At 35.0% G+C, this 21,388-nt stretch overlaps 2 protein-coding genes across 5 annotated transcripts in view; both read left to right on the top strand.

Moving 5' to 3' along the window:
- LOC123525305 (trichohyalin-like) overlaps positions 1-12,808 on the top strand; it is a 67,024-nt gene extending 54,216 nt beyond the window's left edge. For all 4 annotated transcript variants that reach the window (XM_053537970.1, XM_053537971.1, XM_053537969.1 and 1 more), the window contains 5 exons: positions 1,677-1,809; positions 3,440-3,607; positions 4,688-4,968; positions 6,030-6,215; positions 10,357-12,808. In XM_053537970.1, the coding sequence (XP_053393945.1) occupies positions 1,677-1,809; positions 3,440-3,607; positions 4,688-4,968; positions 6,030-6,215; positions 10,357-10,554 (966 nt within the window). In that variant the 3' untranslated portion in view covers positions 10,555-12,808. The remainder of the gene's footprint in view (positions 1-1,676; positions 1,810-3,439; positions 3,608-4,687; positions 4,969-6,029; positions 6,216-10,356) is intronic.
- Positions 12,809-13,952: 1,144 nt separating this feature from the next.
- LOC128555519 (choline transporter-like protein 1) lies at positions 13,953-21,240 on the top strand. Its single transcript, XM_053537966.1, has 8 exons — positions 13,953-14,468; positions 17,263-17,385; positions 17,588-17,736; positions 18,078-18,317; positions 19,472-19,580; positions 19,822-19,885; positions 20,513-20,621; positions 21,078-21,240. Exons 1-8 carry the CDS (start codon positions 14,436-14,438, stop codon positions 21,223-21,225), a joined length of 975 nt encoding a protein of 324 aa, XP_053393941.1. The 5' UTR covers positions 13,953-14,435; the 3' UTR covers positions 21,226-21,240.
- The last annotated feature ends 148 nt before the right edge of the window (positions 21,241-21,388 follow it).

Here is a 21,388-nt window from a genome sequence, read left to right as displayed (position 1 = left end):
CGGGCCAAAAATTTAGGGTAGGTTTGGATACCGAATACAAACAATTTTTTTGTTTTACACCTTAATAAGGAGAATCTAGGTGTTACAGAACTCTGTGTGTGTTTTCTTCCTGAGTACAGTTTTCGTGAATTTCTCAGCCTTTTGACCTGGTATTTCTCTTATTATATAAATACTAATTTCTAGTCAGAAATACAGCTTGTATTTCACAAAAGAATACAAAACTATGTATTCAGTTCTTATCTGATACAGAAAAAAACAAACAGTATTTGGACTAGACTTGCTTTAGTTGTGATATCATCTGTGATGTCAGAAATGATGTAATGATTGCAACTTGATATTACATGCATCATATAGTTACCATTTCAAACAAATGTTTAGTCTTATTTGCTTAAAATTATAGTCAAATTAACAAGATAGCAGTAGAAATAAGTATTAGGTAGGAGTTTTTAGTAAAAATGGTTATTAAAAAAGTCCCTTGATCTGTCTTGTTACATTCAGCTCTCATAGTTTTGCCAGGCCAGGCCATGCAGAATCCACTCAAGTCAAATGCAGCATTGCTGATAAAGGTTTTGTTTTAATGACTGTATTATAAGAAGTATCATTTTTGAATAACCTACACACAATACATTTGTCTAATAAAGAACATATTAAGGTAGTGTGCATAGCTAAAAAATAAATGTAAAAATACCTTTTAATGACTACTTCTCATGAACCACTCAGTGGATCTTCATCAGACCTGGTCTGTAGCATCGTTATAAGGTCCTCCCATAAATTTGTTCAATTTGGGGTGTTTGGCCTCTTTACGGATGGTTAAGGTCCTCTTCAGGGTAGCGACTTAGGCCCATTTTGACCTCTTGTTTACACTACTCCCTGCATGAGAGAACATTGTCACAGATTTTTATGACCCCGGCATCTACTGATGCGGGAGACATATAGTGATTGTCCTGTCCGTTCGTCCGTCCGTACGAGGTTAACCAAATGGGACCATTTCATCTAGCATCAATACCCCTAACTAGAATGACTTGATACTAATGCAGATGTAACCTGTGACCATTCCTCATCTTCAGACGTCACCTGACCTCAGTTTGACCTTGACCTTGAACTTGACCTCGTTTTGGACTTGGGTTGCTTTGTATTGACAAGGATGCCACCGGGGGCATCAAGCGTTTATTGAACGCAGCTACTTGTTGATATCTGTCTTTAAACTAATTTATACTGTTATGCATGCTTGACAGTTGGTAATACCAGCTTAACCATTCAAAAAGGGTCATAGGATTGTGACAAACTAGTAAATGAAATGCAGTGTTACTTCTAGGTGTAGGGGGAGACCCCTTGCTGTAAGTCTTGATTAGAACATATTTTATTCCCTTTAGTGACCTGTATCTTTTATAGTGATAAGCTTTATGATCAGTTTTGTTTTGTCTAGTCTATTTTGAGATTTAATCCTTACCCTGCTAAATTTCTATAATGAACTTGTCCATCTTTTAATTTGGACAGTACCATTAACTGTTAAAAGGGGTGCTTACCATAAAGATACTGAATGGCGAACAGTGCTGATCATGATCTGCACTGGTCGCAAAGGCAGACTCAGTCATGTCAAGCATGATAAGAGTTAAAAAATCTCGAAATACGTAGGTAGCCAACCATCAGACACTGACATTCTTCTTATGTTTCAGGACACAAGCGAGAAAGAGAAGGACCTGGAAGAGCAGTTGCGTATTGTACGTGAGAAACTGAAAGTGGAGACAGATGAAAAGAAAAGGAAAGAGTTGGAGGAAGAAGAACAGAGACTTCTTAAACTCCTTTATGGTATACTTTATTGTTCAGTGTGTACATATACATACAGTTTTCTGAATTTTTATGCCCCCGAAGGGAGACATATAGTTTTTGAACCGTCTGTCCGTCTGTCGGTCTGTCGGTCTGTCAGTCTGTCAGTCTGTCCGCAATTTTCGTGTCCGGTCCATATCTTTGTCATCGATGGATGGATTTTCAAATAACTTGGCATGAATGTGTACCACAGTAAGACGACGTGTCGTGCGCAAGACCCAGGTCCGTAGCTCAAAGGTCAAGGTCACACTTAGACATTAAAGGACAGTACATTGATGGGCGTGTCCGGTCCATATCTTTGTCATCGATGGATGGATTTTCAAATAACTTGGCATGAATGTGTACCACAGTAAGACGACGTGTCGCGCGCAAGACCCAGGTCCGTAGCTCAAAGGTCAAGGTCACACTTAGACATTAAAGGATAGTGCATTGATGGGCGTGTCCGGTCCATATCTTTGTCATCGATGGATGGATTTTCAAATAACTTGGCATGAATGTGTACCACAGTAAGACGACGTGTCGCGCGCAAGACCCAGGTCCGTAGCTCAAAGGTCAAGGTCACACTTAGACATTAAAGGACAGTGCATTGATGGGCGTGTCCGGTCCATATCTTTGTCAACCATGGATGGATTTTCAAATAACTTGGCATGAATGTGTACCACAGTAAGACGACGTGTTGCGCGCAAGACCCAGGTCCGTAGCTCAAAGGTCAAGGTCACACTTAGACGTTAAAGGTCATTTTTCATGATAGTGCATTGATGGGCGTGTCCGGTCCATATCTTTGTCATTCATGCATGGATTTTTAAATAACTACGCATGAATGTGTGGCACAGTAAGACGACGTGTCGCACGCAAGACCCAGCTCCGTAGGTCAAAGGTCCTAAACTCTAACATCGGCCATAACTACTCATTCAAAGTGCCATCGGGGGCATATGTCATCCTATGGAGACAGCTCTTGTTTAAATCAATGCTTTGAATATCATTTGTCAGTTTTATACAGGTTCTAACATAGTCTGTTTTGTACCAAGCAATGTTAACTAATCCTTTTATTATATGTGAAAAAGAATAAAATAATTCAGATCATGCAAGTAATTGAAATGACTGATATCTGAAAAATAGTTTTTATGTTATAGAAGGCATTGGCTTCCTTGGCTGCTGACTTCAAATCACTTGGGCCTCTGATGTGGCCTTGAAATCTCATTTGTTGTGTAGAAGTCTATATGTGAAGAAGCCTTCCAGCTTGCTAATGGTTGGTTGGTGGTTCTACACAGTTGTTCGCTTATGCCTTAAACATGCTGGGGATCTTCACCATCAAAAGCTGAAAAAGTTGCAATATGACCTAAACTGTGCCAGAATGACTTTAAACTGAAAAAAAGTATGTTAAAAAAGGCTCACAATGCTTTTGATTAAAATCTGTTGGAAAAATATTAAGTGTAAAATGAAGTTACACATATTTTCTATCTCTGCTGCAGTTTTATGTATGAGTTTAGAGGATTTGAAACAAATGTGTAATAAAAAAGTTTGTTAATATAATGAGAATTCTTTCCTTTCAGGAACTGTGACTGTGTATACTGGCAATTTACAGAAACCTAGATGTATTTTTCAATTATAGATTTGAAGCATAAGAGAATAAGATACAGCCTAAAGGTGGCTATCAAGGAGAAAGACAAGTATCAGCTCAACTATTCTATCAATGAGTTCAAGACAGAGAAGGTGGAAGATGTAGACATGGACCTTGAGAAAGCTGAAAAACTACTGAGGGAGATAACTTCTAGAGACAGTAAGTACAAAATAATTAGAGACAGTAAAATTTGCTTCAAAAGTAAATTTAATTGGAGACAGGAATCAAAGCGGCAATGCCTAGCAGTAACAAATAATATCACATTGTAATACAGATAATACTGAAGCTGTGTTTCATACATTATTTATTCAAGTATGGAAATTGTCTTTAATTGGTAACAGATTGATCATTGTTTTGAAAAATCTTTATTTAAAGTTTACAGTTAAAGAAAAAATATAATATAATGATAATTATTATTATTATTATAGTCATCATAAGATATTCCCTGTCAGCTTGTCCAAAGGTACTTGATCATAGGTATAAAAGAAATGGCTCAATGATGTCAAAGAAATGGCCGAAATAGCCAAGGTGTAAACACTTAAATTTTGATGGGTTTACTTCTCTCAGTAATCGCCTATTAATTTTTAAAATAGTGTAATTTATATGAATGTAATAAATTAATAACTTTAATCTCTGCAGTGAACAAATTTAGATAATGATAAATAAATGTATATCAGAGAAATTGCACATTAAAATAACTGCTACAAGATCTGTTTTAAAATAAACAGGTAGCATTGTCTACAGTGTATCTGGACACTTACAGCTCTGTAACACAAAATTTAAATATGTACTCCTAACCATGTGGCAGGTGGCAACATTCAGTCAATTGTAAATGAAGGAATTATCTATGTATTTATCCAAGGATAATATCATGTTTTATGCTAGAATTTAATTAAAGAAAATAAAAGTGGGTAAAATATCACCCAGCAGTGAAAACAACAGCCTTCCAATGTATTAGTAATGTTTAAATATATGTCGGTATTTTCTTTTAAGTGGTCAACCATTCGGGAGATTTATCAGCCAGCCAATTATGGAAGTAACTGAACATTGACATCCCTATGATATATTGGCAAAATTATATATATGCTGTCAGAGAGGTTAAATATAATCTGTTACCACAACATAACATATAAAACAGCAGACTGAAGTGCTTACATGTTTTGCTGTTGGGTGTTACATGTTTTCAAGTAACACCATATTAAAAACATATCTGATTATGAACCTAAAAAAATCATTTAGATCTGAGGAAAGCGATGTCCCGCCGAGAGATTGAGGAGTTAGAAAAAGCTATAAACGTTATCAAGAAGAATGGTCTGGAGGTACAACTAGCAAGAGAACTTCGTGATGCCAATGAGATCCTGGCTCGTCTACGTAAGATTCAGCGTATACGTTCAGAGATCTTGGAGCTGAAGCAGTCAACTGTGGCTGAGATCAGGAGTTACCAGAAACCACCACCAGTGGTACATACAGTCATGACAGCAACATTTCTTATACTGGGACATCAAGAGAAAGAAACTAAGGTAAAAACTCGTTCACATTTTCTGTCTGTACACGATTTCATTGATATGTGGACAAAATTCCACTGGACATAATCCCTCCAGTTCAATTTGATAAAGGGGGAAAAATGCCCCCTTTGATGTCTTCATTTGTATCAAAAGTTTTATTTCATTCCATTTAAAACTTAATTACTTTCATCTTAAAATTGAATGTTTAAATTTCTGTTAATGTTTTTCTGATTTAGAGTTTTTATTCAACAAAATCAAAGGAGGGATTTTGTCCATCTTGGTCAAATATAGAAGAGGGGATAGGGATTTTTTCTACATTTGATTTAATCTTACTGGATGCTATCTTGTCAAAGCTTTTGAATTTTTAGTTTGTACAAATTCTAAAAATATAATATTTATTTTAAAGAAGTGTATTTTTTCCATCAGAATACCAAAAAATGAATGCATGATTTTGATTTGCTTGTAGAAAGTCTCACCATTTGGGTAATAACACAAGGTTACAGCATCAAGTCCCATAACTCTTACATGAATTTAACAAATTTATCTTCCTTCTGAGACTTAAAAAATCCACATTGAAGTTTTGCAGACAAATTGCTGTCCCAGAAGTCAATGCAGATACAGAACTGAAATTTTAAAAGTTAATGGGGTGGATAAAACATGGTGATAGATGTCCCATAACTCACAATTGTATTTTAGTAAACTTATGCCCCTTTATTGAGTTGAAAATGCAGGTTACTATCTCCAAAACTAATGCAGATACTTGGTTGAAACTTCACATAGATGTTGGGTGCAATTAAACAAGATCACAGCATCAGTTTTCATAGCTCTTACTTGAATTTAGACGATATACATATTCTTAGATAGAAAATCTATTTTACATACTGGAAACCCTTCCAGTTGCTGAATGTACTGTCATGAGACAGCTCTTATTTTTATACAGATACTGACTCACTTACCAAAAAGAATAACAAGAAAAAGGGTTTGAAAAAAAGTAATGTTGGGTATTGCTAACTGCTGCATTTGTTTTTCTGGTAGTTCAAAGGCAATAAAATACACACGTTTAATCTACTTGTCAGGACTGGAAGAATATTCAGGCACTTGTTGGTAAGACAGGTAAGGATGGTTTGAAGCGACGATGTCTCGAGTGTAATGCTGCTAAAATATCAACAGCTGCTGCTGCACGTGCAAAGGAACTGCTGGATAAACAGGAACTGGATGAAGTGAGGGATGTGTCAGCTGGTGCTGCCACTTTCTATGTGTTTGTAAGTAGTGTTTCTGTTATATTTTACTGGTATGTTTAAGAATTTTCAAGAAAGTTCAAACAAAAATTACAATTTACTTGAATGATGTCAATGTTTAAACATTTGAAATCACTTTAAGCTTTCAAAGTCAAATTTCAAATACTTCTCTATAATTTAAGTTATTGTCATTATTTTATGAGCAATAATATTTTTTGATTTGGTTTTTAGTCTTCTTTTTTTCAGGAATACAATGTTTAAAAAATTTATTATCCTACGGACTTTGTGCAAATTTATTACAATATTCTTGGCATCTTTTTTGTACAAGTACTTTATAGTTTATGAATAGGGCATCCAATGTAATATATTATGAACCAAAATCAGGTCAGGAAGTCTAATAGCTAAACAGTGATTAAAAACTATTCACTACTGTTACGCTCACTTTCTATCAAACCTGAACACTTCGACTGAGGATGAGCTGTATAGGTGGATGGTCCAGAGTCTTGGGCCTGTTGTCCTTTTTCAACTAGTTTACTGAAACATCTGAGAAACTACTGATCTGAATTATGCCAAAGTTGGTCTGTAGCGTCCTTGCATGGACCTCTCTTATGGTTTTGCTTGGTTGCATTTACGGGCTGCCAAAGATAAAAACCAAAATGACTTCCTATCATAAACCACACAATGGATCTTCACCAAACTTGTTCTGTAACATACTGGGATAAACCTATTTAAGTTTTATTCAAATGATTATGCTTGCCTGCATTTATGGGACCCTAGAGCAAAAAGTGAAAATCCTTTAAGAGATTTCTTCCAGTGATCTTCAGCAAACTTTAAATTGATGGTCTCTTTTTTGTCGGTGTCAATTATGTCAGTAATATTATAGGATTAATGTACAGAGCATAATTGTCGCCTTTTACAATACAGTGTGTCATGATATATATTAAAGATAAAAAAAATCTAGGTCAGGTGAGTGACTTCAGGCAATCACAGCCATCTTGTTGTTATTTTTAGTAAGTACAAACTTTATTTTTATACTGTATCTGTATGATTATAAATACAAACTTCTGTACTAGGTGGACGCTGTTGTGTCGGAGATATTTATGGAGGCTGGATCAGTCCTGGACTGGTTCTAGTATAAACAATCAGTACACAGTCAGTATCCTGCATGATCATGTGACCAATCATGTGACTAACCTTATGACTTACCATAGGACTGAAAATTTTATGGCTCTTAACATTCCATGCATTCACAATTCTCACATTGTTCATCAGATTAACTGTGCTTGTCAAGCCAGATCTGTAGCAGTTTTTTTTTTATCGTTACCATACTCATGGGCAAATATTCCCAATACGTATTTGAGGAAAGAGATTATTTGCTATTTGTTATTAGTCCCTACTTATGATTTATGTGGAGAAATTGCCAATTACCTGCAAAATGCAGTTTAATATTTGTAAATTTGTAAAAATTGTAGCTGTTCAGTGTTTTTATTCTACTCTTTCACATGAAATTTGTATTAAAAAATTGCAGTGAAAGACACGTGCTTATTATTGATTACTATTTGTGTCACAAAAAGTAATGTAAAAACGCTGTTAGGAAATGCTGCAAGCAGTTAACTTTGCCAGTGATATATGTAAATTTACCAAATAAGGGTCGTAAACAGGTAATTGAGTTACAGTTGGGTAATACAAAGGCTAATTATGTCTCCCCCCCCACTGGGGGAGACATGGGGAGACATATCGTTTTTGCCCTGTCCGTCCGTCTGTATGTCACACTTCATTTCCGAGCAATAACTGGAGAACCATTTGACCTAGAACCTTCAAACTTGATAGGGTTGTAGGGCTGCTGGAGTAGACGACCCCTATTGTTTTTGGGGGTCACTCCGTCAAAGGTCAAGGTCACAGGGGCCTGAATATTGAAAACCATTTCCGATCAATAACTAGAGAACCACTTGACCCAGAATGTTGAAACTTAATAGGATGATTGGTCATGAAGAGTAGATGACCCCTATTGATTTTGGGATCACTCCATCAAAGGTCAAGGTCACAGGGGCCTGAACATTAAAAACCATTTCCAATCAATAACTTGAGTACCACTTGACCCAGAATGTTGAAACTTCATAGGATGATTGTACATGCAAAGTAGATGACCCTATCGATTTTGGGGTCATTCTGTTAAAGGTCAAGGTCACAGGGGCCTGAACATTGAAAAACATTTCCGGTCAGTAACTTGAGAACAGCTTGACCCAGAATGTTGAAACTTAATAGGATGATTGGTCATGCAGAGTAGATGACCCCTATCGATTTTGGGATCACTCTGTCAAAGGTCAAGGTCACAGGGGCCTGAACATGGAAAACTGTTTCCAGTCAATAACTTGAGAACCTCTTGACCCAGAATGTTAAAACTTTATAGGATAATTGGACATGCAGAGTAAATGACCCCAATTAATTTTGGGGTCACTCTATTAAAGGTCAAGGTCACAGGGGCCTGGACATGGAAAACAATTTCTGGTCAGTAACTTGAGAACCACTCAAACTAGAATGTTGAAACTTCATAGGATGATTGCTCATGCAGTGTAGATGGCCCCTATCGATTTTTGGGTCACTCCATTAAAGGTCACGGTCACAGGGGCCTGAACATTGATGACCATTTCCAATCAGCAACTTGAGAACCTCTTGATCCAGAATGTTGAAACTTCATAGGATAATTGAATATGCAGCGTAGATGACCCCTATTGATTTTTGGGTCAGTCTATTAAAGGTCAATGTCACAGGGGCCTGGTCATGTGAAATCATTTCCAGAAAATAACTTGAGAATCACTTGACCTAGAATGTTGAAACTTAATAGGATGATTGGACATGCAGAGTAGATGACCCCTATTTATTTTGGGGTCACTTGATGAAAGGTCAAGGTCACAGGAGCCTGAAGAGTGACTTGAGAACCACTAGGCCAAGAGTTTTGAAACTTAGTGGGATGACTGGACATGCCAAGTAGATGAACCCTATTGCAGCCAACCATCAGTGTCTCTTAGACTTTCGCTCCTGGCCCCTACTGACTTTTTGCCTATAGGACTTTGCATTGGGGGAGACATGCGCTTTTTTGCAAAAGCATCTTCTAGTTACTACCTTTTTAATCATTTATTTTACCAGCAGAATTCTGGATGCAAGGAGTGTGTTGTTTTAATTTGCTTTGATGTTTGTTTTTAAATGCAGGACAGGCAGTTTATGTGTGGGCATGGTGCTGTTTAATATTGTGTGTCTTTGACTGTTTTAGCTCACAATGATAAGCTCTGTGTTTTATCAGCAACATCGCTTTATGCAGTGAACAATCTATTAAATCTTGTTTGAAAAAAGGAAGCTTTGATATTAAGAGCAATTAATTTTCATAAAAAATGTTTTCATTTCAATAGAAGCAGTGGCTATGTCTTGTAAATATGTATAAGATGAAAGTAGATTGCATGTTGATAAGTATCATGCAGTGTTATGACATACTGTACAGAGAATTAATGTCAGAGTTAAGTGACACATTGCCAGTTGAAACTACTATAGAACTGCACTTTTGCATTGTCATCTTGCTTAGTTTGGTAGTAGTGTATGTATGAATACAGTTCCTTTTAAGTTTCATTCATGTTGTTTATTATTGACCACAGTCATGTTTGTTTAAATGCTCATATTTATTTAGATGCATTAACCACTATATCACAGGTTTATTTATCTTGAAAAAAATCCATAAGTTCTAGATATAAATTTTTTTAACCCTTATCCTGCTGGCGGCAAGTGATTCTGCCTTTGCGACCAGTACAGACCAAGATCAGCCTGCGCATCCATGCAGTCTAATCATGGTCTGCGCTGTTCTCCATTCAGTCAGTATCGTTTTGGTAAGCACCCCTTTTAACAGTTAATGGTACTGTCCAAATTGAAAGATGGACAAGTTCATTATAGAAATTTAGCAGGGTTAGGGTTAAAGAAAAATGTTATCAAGCTTACATAGCTTTTACAGTAAATCTGTCCTAAGAAAGATTGTATTTTAATTTAATTATAATAGAATTGATGACAAATTTGGAAGAAAAATATGATTAACATGTCTGCTTTATAGAAGTATGAATATTGTTTAGCCTGTTATGTTTTATCCACAACATTATAAAATGGGCTGTTCTTTTTCTTCCAGTCTGTTGCCATGGTAGAGGAAGCGATAGATCTTGCAGAAAGAGGTCCTATTGAGCCAGAAACAAGTGACAGTCGGGTGCTTGGTGCCAAGCCTAAGATTGACCCCACTAAGATGGTCATCAGCAGGTCCAAACAAATGGTGACCACATCTGGACCAAACACAAGAAGCCGTAGCAAGACACCTACCAGAAAGAAGTAATATATGAAGGTCATAACATATGACCATGGATCAAAACTTTTGTCACTACTCAATTTTGTACTTTACCTTTATACTGTTTTTCATTATTCAAGACGTTAAGTTTGAGTATTTGTATGTTGTTTAGAATTTTAATATCTAAAAAAGTCTTCTGTAAAAATGTGTTAAATAGATTATTTTATATTCAGTAATGCATTAATTATAAATTGAATAATTTAAATTGTTTTACTATTGATTGAATCACATTCAGTGACCTGGATTTTACTAAGATAGATTTTGACGGACTGTCATGTAATATGTAGGCCTGGAGGTAATATTTAAACTCACTTGACATCTGTTTTTATTTTTTCATATATTTTCACACCCACTTTTTAGGACCTCTTCTCTTTTAAGTAATATATTGTATATACAGAAGTAATTTGATGTTTCTGATGGTTTTTTTGTATATGTTAAGAGTGTATTCTTAATGCATTAATGTATTATGGTCAGTTCATCTGCATCAAAAGGACCAGTGTGAGCTTAACTGGTCATGTAACAGCCGTCCATTAATTTGTCAAAATTGGATGAAATAATTCTGTTGGCTTTTAATAATTTATGAATGATTGGCATTTGACTTGATGCATCTCATTGTGTTAGACGTCAAACATAAGGGGCCCTAACTGCAATTTGAAATTGAATTGTGGCCAAAAAGTGATTTTTAGTTTGCAGACTGTTTAGATTTCAACCCAGTTTGGCCAGATGCATCCTCAGGAATTCTATCAAAATTATAAAAAAAAATATCTTTATTACACAACTGTAGGCTGTTGGAATTTTACCACTAGGGCTATCTAGTCTTTATTCTTTTCATAAAATTTGTACATATTTTATACAGCTTGAAGTGTTAGGCAAAAACCTCTGGTGAGCGGTACAGGCAGTCTTGGCATCTTATTTATTCTCTATTTTGACTTTGTAAAATGCATTTATTTAAGTATTTAATGTTTACTTCACCTGCTGGCAGGAGCTGATAGTTTTAGTTCACTTGAACTGTAGGTTCAGGGTGAGCTATTGTGATGGTACTGTGTCCATCGTCTATGTCAAGTGTTAGCTTTTTACTTTAAACAACTTGTTTTCATGAACCACATGAGGAATCTTCATCAAACTTTGTCAGAAAATTCCTTGCATGGACTTTTAAATAAGATCTTTTCATAGGTCACTTGGTGGATGTTAAAGCCTTGTTCAAGAATCCTTGAGCTAAATATAGAAAAACTTTTAAACAATTTCTTCACCAAGTGTTGTTGTCTGAAGCATCTCTCAGATGTCTTCAGATACCTGGTAGATCCACTTGGCCCCTTTTAGGGACCACCAGACGAGAAACTGAAAAATCGTTTTTAACAACTTCTTCTCATGAACCACCCTGTAGCATTGTTGTAAGGTCCACTCTCAAATTTGTTCAGGTGGTTCTGCATGGTAGACCCCTTTTAGGAATTGCCAGAGAAAAATATAGACAAACCTTTAAATGACTTCTACATATGGTTATCTTATCTTCTTCTAATGCAAGTTCCAAATTGTAAGATATTAAAACTTACAAGTTCAAGGTATAAAGGCTTTTCAGGTGAGCACCATACAGTCACATTTGAGCCATGTTTTGTTCTTGTTTATTTGTCTAAGGAATAGAATGCCATCTGGTTGTTTGTTTAGAAAATGTAATGAAGACATTTTGATTTTTTTGCTCACAAAAGTTATTTTTCAGATGTAATAATAGAGTTAACCTAAGGTATATATATATATACCAAGTTTTTTAAAGACAGTTTTTGCATGGAGGTAATTTTGCTAGATTTACAAATGTAGCTAAATCAGAAATAACAAACAATAATTAAAGTTTCTTGTTTTACTAATATTTTTGTCATATCGTAACAAAAAAGATTCTTTCCATTGAATTAATTTTTTAGCTTTATGGGATATGAATATATGATGTGCATTTATTTTCTCTTGTCAGGGAAGGACCATACTAACATGAATTGAGAAAATAATATAACTAACAATTTAAGTTTTACCCAAATTCCCTATAATATTTGAAGAATGGTTGTTAATTATTTCAAATAAAAATCTTTTCATGAACTGTTTGTTGTAGAGGAAACATACAAATCTGTTGTTGAATTTTGCAAATCTTCATGAAATACATGGTTGTTTTATATGAATTCTGTGATAAAGTTTCCTATAGAAACATCAGCTGTTGAAAAAAAGTTTGTATTTTTTGGAGTAAACGAACGAAAATAGACTTGACTGTCATTTGTCACTTATCACGAGAAAGTCTTTAGAACTGTTGATGAGCCTGGTCTTTCTAGGACCTATGTCATCAGTGGTTTGCAGCCATCATTTTCGGATAATGCTAGCAGCTCCACTATGTTATTACTATACCAGATTCATATTGATATACCAGATTTATGTTGTTATAGCAGATATTGTCAGAGTATTACTTTAAGTTCAGTCTCGTTTCCAGATCTGTAAATACTGCCACATGAGTGCACAATGTATGTCCGCATTCCAGCCAATTATGCTCATATGTCTGGTCAGTGCAATACAGTTTAATCTGTCCATTGTCTAGCCAGTGTTCTGCAGCATGACCAGTCTATTTGTCTGATCAATGTGTTGCAGCCAAATCTTTTGCGATTCCGGGTTTGACTGATATCCCGACTAGTGTTTGGTGATATCTTTAATTGGTACTGTTTCCAGCAGTATCGGCCTAGACTGGATGCTGGGGAGGTAAATGCGACACCTGCTGTTGGCTCGGCTGGAAATAAGTTGTGTCATGGATTCAATTTATTTCAACAGAATTTCAAATTTTTTAGAGAGGCTTCAATCTATTTCAACAATTTCAAGTTTGAGAGAAAGAGAGAGAGAGGCCTTTGTGGTATCAGCCCTTCATTTACCAGTCAACAATATTGCTTGATGAGCTAAAATGTAATAAAATAGATAAGAAGGTAAGTCAGTATGATTAGTTTTGTTTGAACAATTTACGTCAGAAAACCGATAGAATAAAGAGTCCTCCGTTTATTTTAACGGTCAGAGGAAACTGTCCAGCCTAGTCGAGGCATTCAGGACTGTAAGTAAAACATCTGTCAAATGCTGATTACTACGGTTGGAACATACATACTGTCATACTGGAACAAGGGAATTTGTCCGATAATTGACAAGTCTGAACTATAGAACCCGTTATATGTATCATCCGGCTTGAAGATAAACACAATTTCCATGCGAGAAAAATACAATTAATTCTGCACATAAACAAAAAACTTTCGTTAAACAAAATAAGTGATTTTAGAAAATTGATAAAATGATTCTCGTGTGCAATAGTATATCAAATTAATGGTAAAATCAATAGTGGGTATTTATCTTTAGAGACGAGATGAGATCAATAGATATTTTGTTGTCATGTTTGTCAATACTTGTCGTGGAACACAAGGAATGTGACCATAATCATAACCTGATTACATTGATTATTAGAAATCTTGGACAGTATGGATATTTGACTCTATTGCGACCCGAGGAAAAAAATCTTAATTTATAACGAAGTGGAAGAGGAAATATGGTCGTTTGTTCTTTTAGCAGACGCCTATAAGTACTTCAGACAAGAACGTACATAAAATACTGGTGCTCCAAACTTAAAAGCGAGGAAAAAAACGGGAACTGAAAATTACATTTTATTTTCGCTTTATTTTCGTTTGGTGACACTTTCCATAGTTATTACAAAGGAAACTACGTAGATATTGATATCGTATTTATAGATAGATTTAACACGAGTTGAAAGCCAGCCAAATGGAGAAATAAAGCGTGCAACATGCGCGATAATTTGTTGAAATATATGGAATATATCCTCTCTAACTCAAGATGACTGACTTTTGAACATGGGCTTTGATAACGCCGTAAAACCAATTCAGGTTTGTTTCAAGTTTTATTTTACAATCTTTTCCTTAAAATGTTTATAGGTTTCTTTGAACAAGTAATGTTTGAACTTTAAGTTTTTGTAAACAAAATCTATATATGGTGGTAAATAGACAAATGCGCACATCAAAATGACACAGAATCATGAATATCACACACGACTATTTTTTAATTCATTTTCACTCAAACATTTCCGACGTAAAAACAACCTGAAGCTGAAAGACATAGAGGATATTAATGAGCCGCACCATGAGAAAATCAACATAGTGCATTTGCGACCAGCATGGATCCGGCTAGCATACATTTTTTACAGCCTAAAATTAAAACCAGTCAGCTAGTCATTTTTTGGCTTGCATCGCTCGCAAAATTCTACATCAATAGCATTTATAATTTCTGGACGACAATTAAATCAAGAAACTATCAACTTGAAATAACTTCAAGTTTTTCAACTGAAATGATATTTTTTCTTTAAAGGACATTTTTCTTTAATAAGTATAGTATTTAACTGAAATGCCATTTTCATCTACTGAAATACCCTTTTTCTTCAACTGAAATGTAATATTTCCCTTCAGTACATAATTTTAATGCTTTCATACAGATGTGCAGCAGGTATATGCTACGGTTTCCGTTTGAACATTCCTGAATCCCATACCACGAAAGTCGAAAATACGATGGTGAAAACTCGAAACCACTATAATGACAAATTTGACCATCATGGTTTGGTGTTTTCATCACACCAGATCGAATTTTCGACTTTCATCCTCGTAGTTTCGACTTCCATCACCGTGCTTTCGACTCTCGACTTTTGATGAAAGTCGAAAGCACGATGGTGAAAAACGAAATCACGAGGATTAAAGTGGAAATTACCATGTTGAAAGTCGAAACTACGATGACGAAAGTCAAAAGCAAGATGATGAAAACACGAAACCACGATGGTGAAACGCCAAAAAGATATCGCGTTTTCATGATCGTGGATTCGTGATTTCGACTTTCACTATCGTAGTTTCGAGTTTTCACCATCGTGATTTCGACTTTCACCATCGTGTTTTGGACTTTTATCATCGTAGTTTCGATATTTCGACTTTCGAGATATGGGGTTCTAAAATAAAAATATCGATGGTCCAAACGGAACCGTAATATGCACCATAAAAGGCGTTATATATATATACTAGTATATAGAAAAAATAAACAACATTACATGAGTAACATTATATTTGCCTACCGGTTTCGTTTATACTCATCAGGGCAAATAAAACAATATGGCGTCAATAAATGTGTAATTGCTAAGCAACGTCATTTTTGCGTACACATGTGTACACAACGTTAATATTGTAACGTCATCAGTTTTGGTTAAGTTTCGGTTTAAAAATATCAATGAAATAGCGTTCTTTAGATAACCTAGCTGAAACATCATTACTATGAAATTTGTAAAAAGGAAATATAGAAAATTTAGGAACGGTTTTAGAGCATAAATCTAAATGAGTACTTAAAGGTAATTGTCTTGTTGATGGGTCTCTTATTTGTTGGTCATGTACTGTCCTTCTATTTCTGAGTTTATCTCCTGTTTGACCAATATAAAATTCATTACATCCATTACAAACCAATACATATAATACATTTCGAACAGTACAGTCCATGCTTTCTTTAACATGAAATATTTTATTATTTAAACTGAAAGATGACCCTTCAATAATACAAATACATAAACTACATCTAGGGTCATTACATTTTTGTACTGATGGAAAAGTTCTGTTTTCATTAAATTCTGATTTAATAAGAATACTTTTTAAATTCGGAAGTTGTCTTTTACATTTTATGATTTTCGTGTCGTTTAGTATTCTTTTCATAGTATCATCATTTTTTAAAATATCCAAGTTACTTTTTAATATCCCAAATAGCTCCCTGCTTTTAGGATTGAATGTAGAAATATATGGTATAATATTTACACCTTTATTATTCTGAACGCTTAATAATGTACTTCTAGGTATTTGTATGGCTTTAATAATTCCTGTTTTAATAACTTGTAATGGGTATTTTCTTTCTACCAGAACCGCGGCCAATTCTTTCAAACGTGCTTTAAGTATATTTTTGTCTGAAACAATAGTACATATTCTCCTTGCCAAAGAAAATGGAATGTTTGTTTTTGTGTGTTTAGGATGGCATGATTTGAAATTTAGATACTGCTTTGAATCAGTTCTTTTAAAATATATATCAGTGATAATTGAAGTTCCATTCTTAATTATCATTATATCTAGAAATGGTAATTTAATTGTGCTCTGTTGCATTATGAATTTTATATCGTTATGTAATGAATTTAAAGTTTTTTCAAAATAAAGTAAATCTGAAATTGACTTTTCCCAAAATACAAAACAGTCGTCTAAAAATCTTTTCCATTGTTCTTGAACATATTTAGCAAAATTTTCATCTTTTTCTTGTTTGATCTTTTCGTATAGTTGTTCTTCCAAGTAACCCAAAACCAGAGTAGCATAAGTTGGAGCAACTTTTGTGCCCATGGCTGTACCTTTTGATTGATTAAAATATAGTTTATCAAATGAAAAATTGTTATTTTCTAAAATTATTTTCAAACCTTCAATAATGAAAAAATTATTAAAACGCTCCAATATTAACTCTGGGTGTTTGTCTAACCAGAATGATATAGCTTCTAATCCTAATTTATGTGGAATATTAGAATATAAACTAACAATATCAAAAGAAATAAGACGTGTATATATATTTGTACCAATAAGTCCTTTTAGGTAAATTCATACGTAAAAACTCTAAACATTTAAGGCAAAACCCGGAGAATCTTCACAAGGTGATGAAATTGATGAATTCACCGACGGTCCGGCGGCGACAAGAGAATGCAGGGATGTCGTTTTCCTCGCACTTTTTGTCGTTTTCGTTATAGGGATGGTACGTTGAATTGCGCAAATATTATTTGTGGACAGTGTTAGTTTTTTATATTCTTCAATTTAATCTACATGTTGATAAATTGATAGTAGACAAACTTTAACCAGTAATGTTAAATTCAATTTAGATCCGCATATTTTTTATAATGAAAGGCATGTTACTTCGAGCAAAGTATAAGCTGAACGGCTTCTGGTATTTGTTTCAGGGTTTGGTGTCATGGAGAGCCATTACCCTTGGCAACCCATACAGAATTATCTACGGTACAGACAGTTACGGAAATGTTTGTAACCAGGACAACAAGGTCATCGAAGGTGTTAAGCCGGCGCTCACTGGTATTGACCTGCGAGGCAAACCGTAAGTTGCTTAGTTCCGAGAATGTTGCACATGCCCAAACTAGACTCAGTATGCGAGACAGACGAAGGCGTCCACTGAAAAGGGACGTATGATCTCTAAGCTTAGTTATTCATAGTAAATATCAAATTTTGCCTTAAATTACATTGTTGTAAGTACAGCAAGTGTTTGCTTGAAATAAAAAAACGCAGTCATTTTGTTCCAACAGAAGTCGACTAAATAGTGAAACTACAACTTACTGTGATTCTATGATATGTTTAATCAATTTTGTAGAAACGTACGTTTTTGTAAGAAAGCTTTAACATTAAGACAAAATATCATTAGTTTGTATTTGCTTATTTCAGATACCTTTACTACTTCAATGTAAACGTTTTCACTTCCGTTACTTCAATTACCGACAACGTCGCATCTACAAAGATTTGTGTTTCAAAGTGTCCGTCCACGACAATCAGCACTGTTTTAGATATGCAGAATTTTGCAACCAACACAGATTCACGGTTATGTTTGTACGATATTAAAACGGCCGCTTATTTTGATGGATCGAATGGTAATTCTGGATGTCCATCCTTGCCAATAAAACCTCAGTAAGTATATTCCAAATCATTTCAACATGCTTGTATTAGTGATTTCAATATCAACAATAAAGTAATGTTTTATATTGATATAACTATATTTTTACTTCTGTTTTATGCTATCAGGAATTATTTCAGGGGTGGGAGGGTCGTCGTCATCTGATGTTTGCTTATTTCTGTATGAAGTCAACTGAATTCTCATTGTAATTCTCAAGACAATATTTGAAGGGTCTGCTGGACCTCAATTCCATTTGAATTATCCGTTTTTGGGCCGTAATACATTTACGCGCATATATAAAAAGGTGTGATAACAGCACGTGAGCGCGAGAATCTCTCTGTAACACACGTTTTCTGTCTTGTTAAAACACTTCCGAAAAGTGACAAGAACAGCAGTTTTATGCTAGAATATTTTATTCAACTCGTTTAATAAATTCAATATGAAAAGACTCTCATGTAATATCCTCTATTTATTGCATGACGAGTATCCAGGTTTATTGCACGTTGACTTTTCAGGTATATTGCATATTGATTCCCCCAGGATTATTGCACTTGACTATCCAGGTTTATTGCACGTTGACTACCCAGGTTTATTGCACTTTATTATATACGTTACTATAAATAGTAACAAAAAAGCCGTTTAAAACGGTCATTACGGCCTCTGTTGACGAATCCATAATGGCGCAGTGCGCCTCATGCGCCATAATCATAATGGCCCCCGGGTAACCGGGCGTCAGCGCGTTCTGACGTTGACGTCAGGTAGCAACGTCATTATGGCGGGTGAAAGGGTGCTGAATCATTTCCAGATCGATTGTCAAATAATGATGGCACTGTTGATGAAAAAATCAATACAAATGATTCTTATGCCCCATAAGTTTGTAGAAAAAATATGTAAAATGAAAATAACAAGATGAATATGAAGCGAAGGTATATAATAAAAAGGTCAATAAACGGCTGGTTGTGCCTTCTAGCCATAATGGCACACCTAGTTTCATAATGGCCATCGGGCTAAAGCCCTCGGGCAATTATGACACTAGGTGTGCCATTATGGCAAGAAGGCACAACCAAGCCGTATATTATCCTCTAATTAACTACCTAGGTGTATTGCTCGTTGACTATCCAGGTTTATTGCACGTTGACTCCCAAGGTTTATTTATTACATGTTGCAGGGAAGAGTTTTTATATCGCTGTGTACCTTCATCCATTACAAACAGAATTGACCATGTTGCCACGGCGATAAGCAGTCTTCTAAATGCTATTGAAGAAAATCTTGTGGAGGTATGCGTATGACTAGCAATTCTCTTTATAAGCGTTTTTCTACTAGTCACTAGATAAATATGTTCTATTTCTTTGGATTACAGAAACATTACTTCCATGTCATGTATTTGGTAAACTCACCTGCGTATAACATATGCTTAAACATTAAATGTCATTTGATCACAAATTTCAGCTTTTATTTTAGAATGAAATATGTGCAAGTTTTACATGAAACAAAAAAAAAATACATGTATCATTTCAGAAAGGAGCAAACGATATCATGAATTCATGGTTTGAAATGTGTCTCTTGTGTGCCTTTGCTGTGGGTAAGTTTTTTTTCCAAAGCAGGCCTACTGCAGGTTAATCATGAAGTTTAATCTAATAGATATAGCATGTTTGCATATATGCATTGAGAAATCTTACCTAAATCAATGAAAACGCACAAAACTGGTAAAAAAGATTTTTGTTTCGTCTCATCTTAGCTTGTAGCGTGAACATTCCGCAACTTTAAAAGCATTTTCTTCAAATAGTCTTTGAATCATTTAAATCAAAATCAATATATGAAACTACATCCGATAAATGGGTCAAGGTCACAGTTACAATTATTGCGAGAACAATCCTAGCCAGTTAATAATATCAGAACATTCATAACCTAGAGGACCCTCGCTTTTTCCTATAATCTTGTTCAGTCTTCATTACCACGAACTTTGTATAATGTTTATAGCTTTTGTCTCGTTTTATTATATTGCTGTTTAAAATTTGTCGTAGAAAAAACTTGATTATCAATTTATGACATCAGCAGGAATGGTGGCGCTCACCCTGATAGTATGGCTCCATCTTCGAAAAGAGAGAGATAGAGGATATTACATGAGTTTTATTCAACGCGTTTTATGAATTCAGTATGAAAAGACACTCGTAATATCCTCTATATATTTCTTGTTGAATTTTTGCAGTTGTGTCAGTGGTTTTAGCTCTCCTGCTTCAATTCGTTGCTTGGTTTATCGTCTGGTTCATGGTGGTAGCCATGGTGATTGGAGCGCTAGTGGCAACTGGCGTCTGCTGGTAAGTGAAAAACATCCTGAGAGACTAGAACATACATCTACACGAGACGCCAAGACTGGATATTACAGAAAAACAATGTTAATGGAACTAAAAGTCATATCTCAAATCAAGTAGTGTCAAAGAACACTTGAGCATTCAACTCTAAAGCTCTTTAAATTCTTCAGATGTAGCCTCTTTAATTTTTGTAATTTATTTATTAATGAACAGTATGGGAACGTATCTTCAATATATCTGAATATTTTGGCTCACCATTATAATTCAATGCACTAGTAAGTTGTTTTGTAAAGTGTTCCTTACAATCATATCCCAAAACAAATACATTACAGTTTTCGTGGTACTCATTTCTAGCAGCTACACAACTAAAATGATTGTTTAAACTAAAATAGCTTATACAATTGAATGTGTTTCGTAGTTGGTACATTCTGGCTACATCAGGTACTCTTGCAACTGTTACAGGTATCACTATCACAACTTACGGAGAAGTTTAGACGCCATGCCAGCAGACGACACAAGTCTCCGCATGGAGAAGAAAGTCCGTGACTGGCTTATAGGATCTATTTGTATGACAGTCATTACAGCAAGTATTTATCATATTTCTATTTGAATTGACAGAAGAAAGAAAAATTAAGACATAAGATCTAAATCAATAATTCGAACTATCGTGTCCGCTTTCCGTAAAGTGATTGATGAAAAAGATCTGTTATATAATAATGAATATGTCTTGTAAATGACTTCGCTGAACATTTGTTTATAAATGTGATGTTGAA

This window comes from Mercenaria mercenaria, chromosome 3 (assembly GCF_021730395.1).
Source record: "Mercenaria mercenaria strain notata chromosome 3, MADL_Memer_1, whole genome shotgun sequence".
Classification (NCBI taxonomy): Eukaryota; Metazoa; Mollusca; class Bivalvia; order Venerida; family Veneridae; genus Mercenaria; species Mercenaria mercenaria.
Note: the sequence above shows the minus strand (reverse complement) of the source record. Positions and strands in the feature narration are given on the sequence as shown.

Bases quoted from the DNA above. Each gene is read 5' to 3' on its own strand.
- LOC128555519 (XM_053537966.1), top strand. From the start codon at position 14,436: ATGGGCTTTGATAACGCCGTAAAACCAATTCAG. The intron at 14,469-17,262 runs GTTTGTTTCAAG...TAAACATTTAAG, and splicing joins ACGCCGTAAAACCAATTCAG to GCAAAACCCGGAGAATCTTC. The intron at 19,581-19,821 runs GTATGCGTATGA...GTATCATTTCAG, and splicing joins TTGAAGAAAATCTTGTGGAG to AAAGGAGCAAACGATATCAT.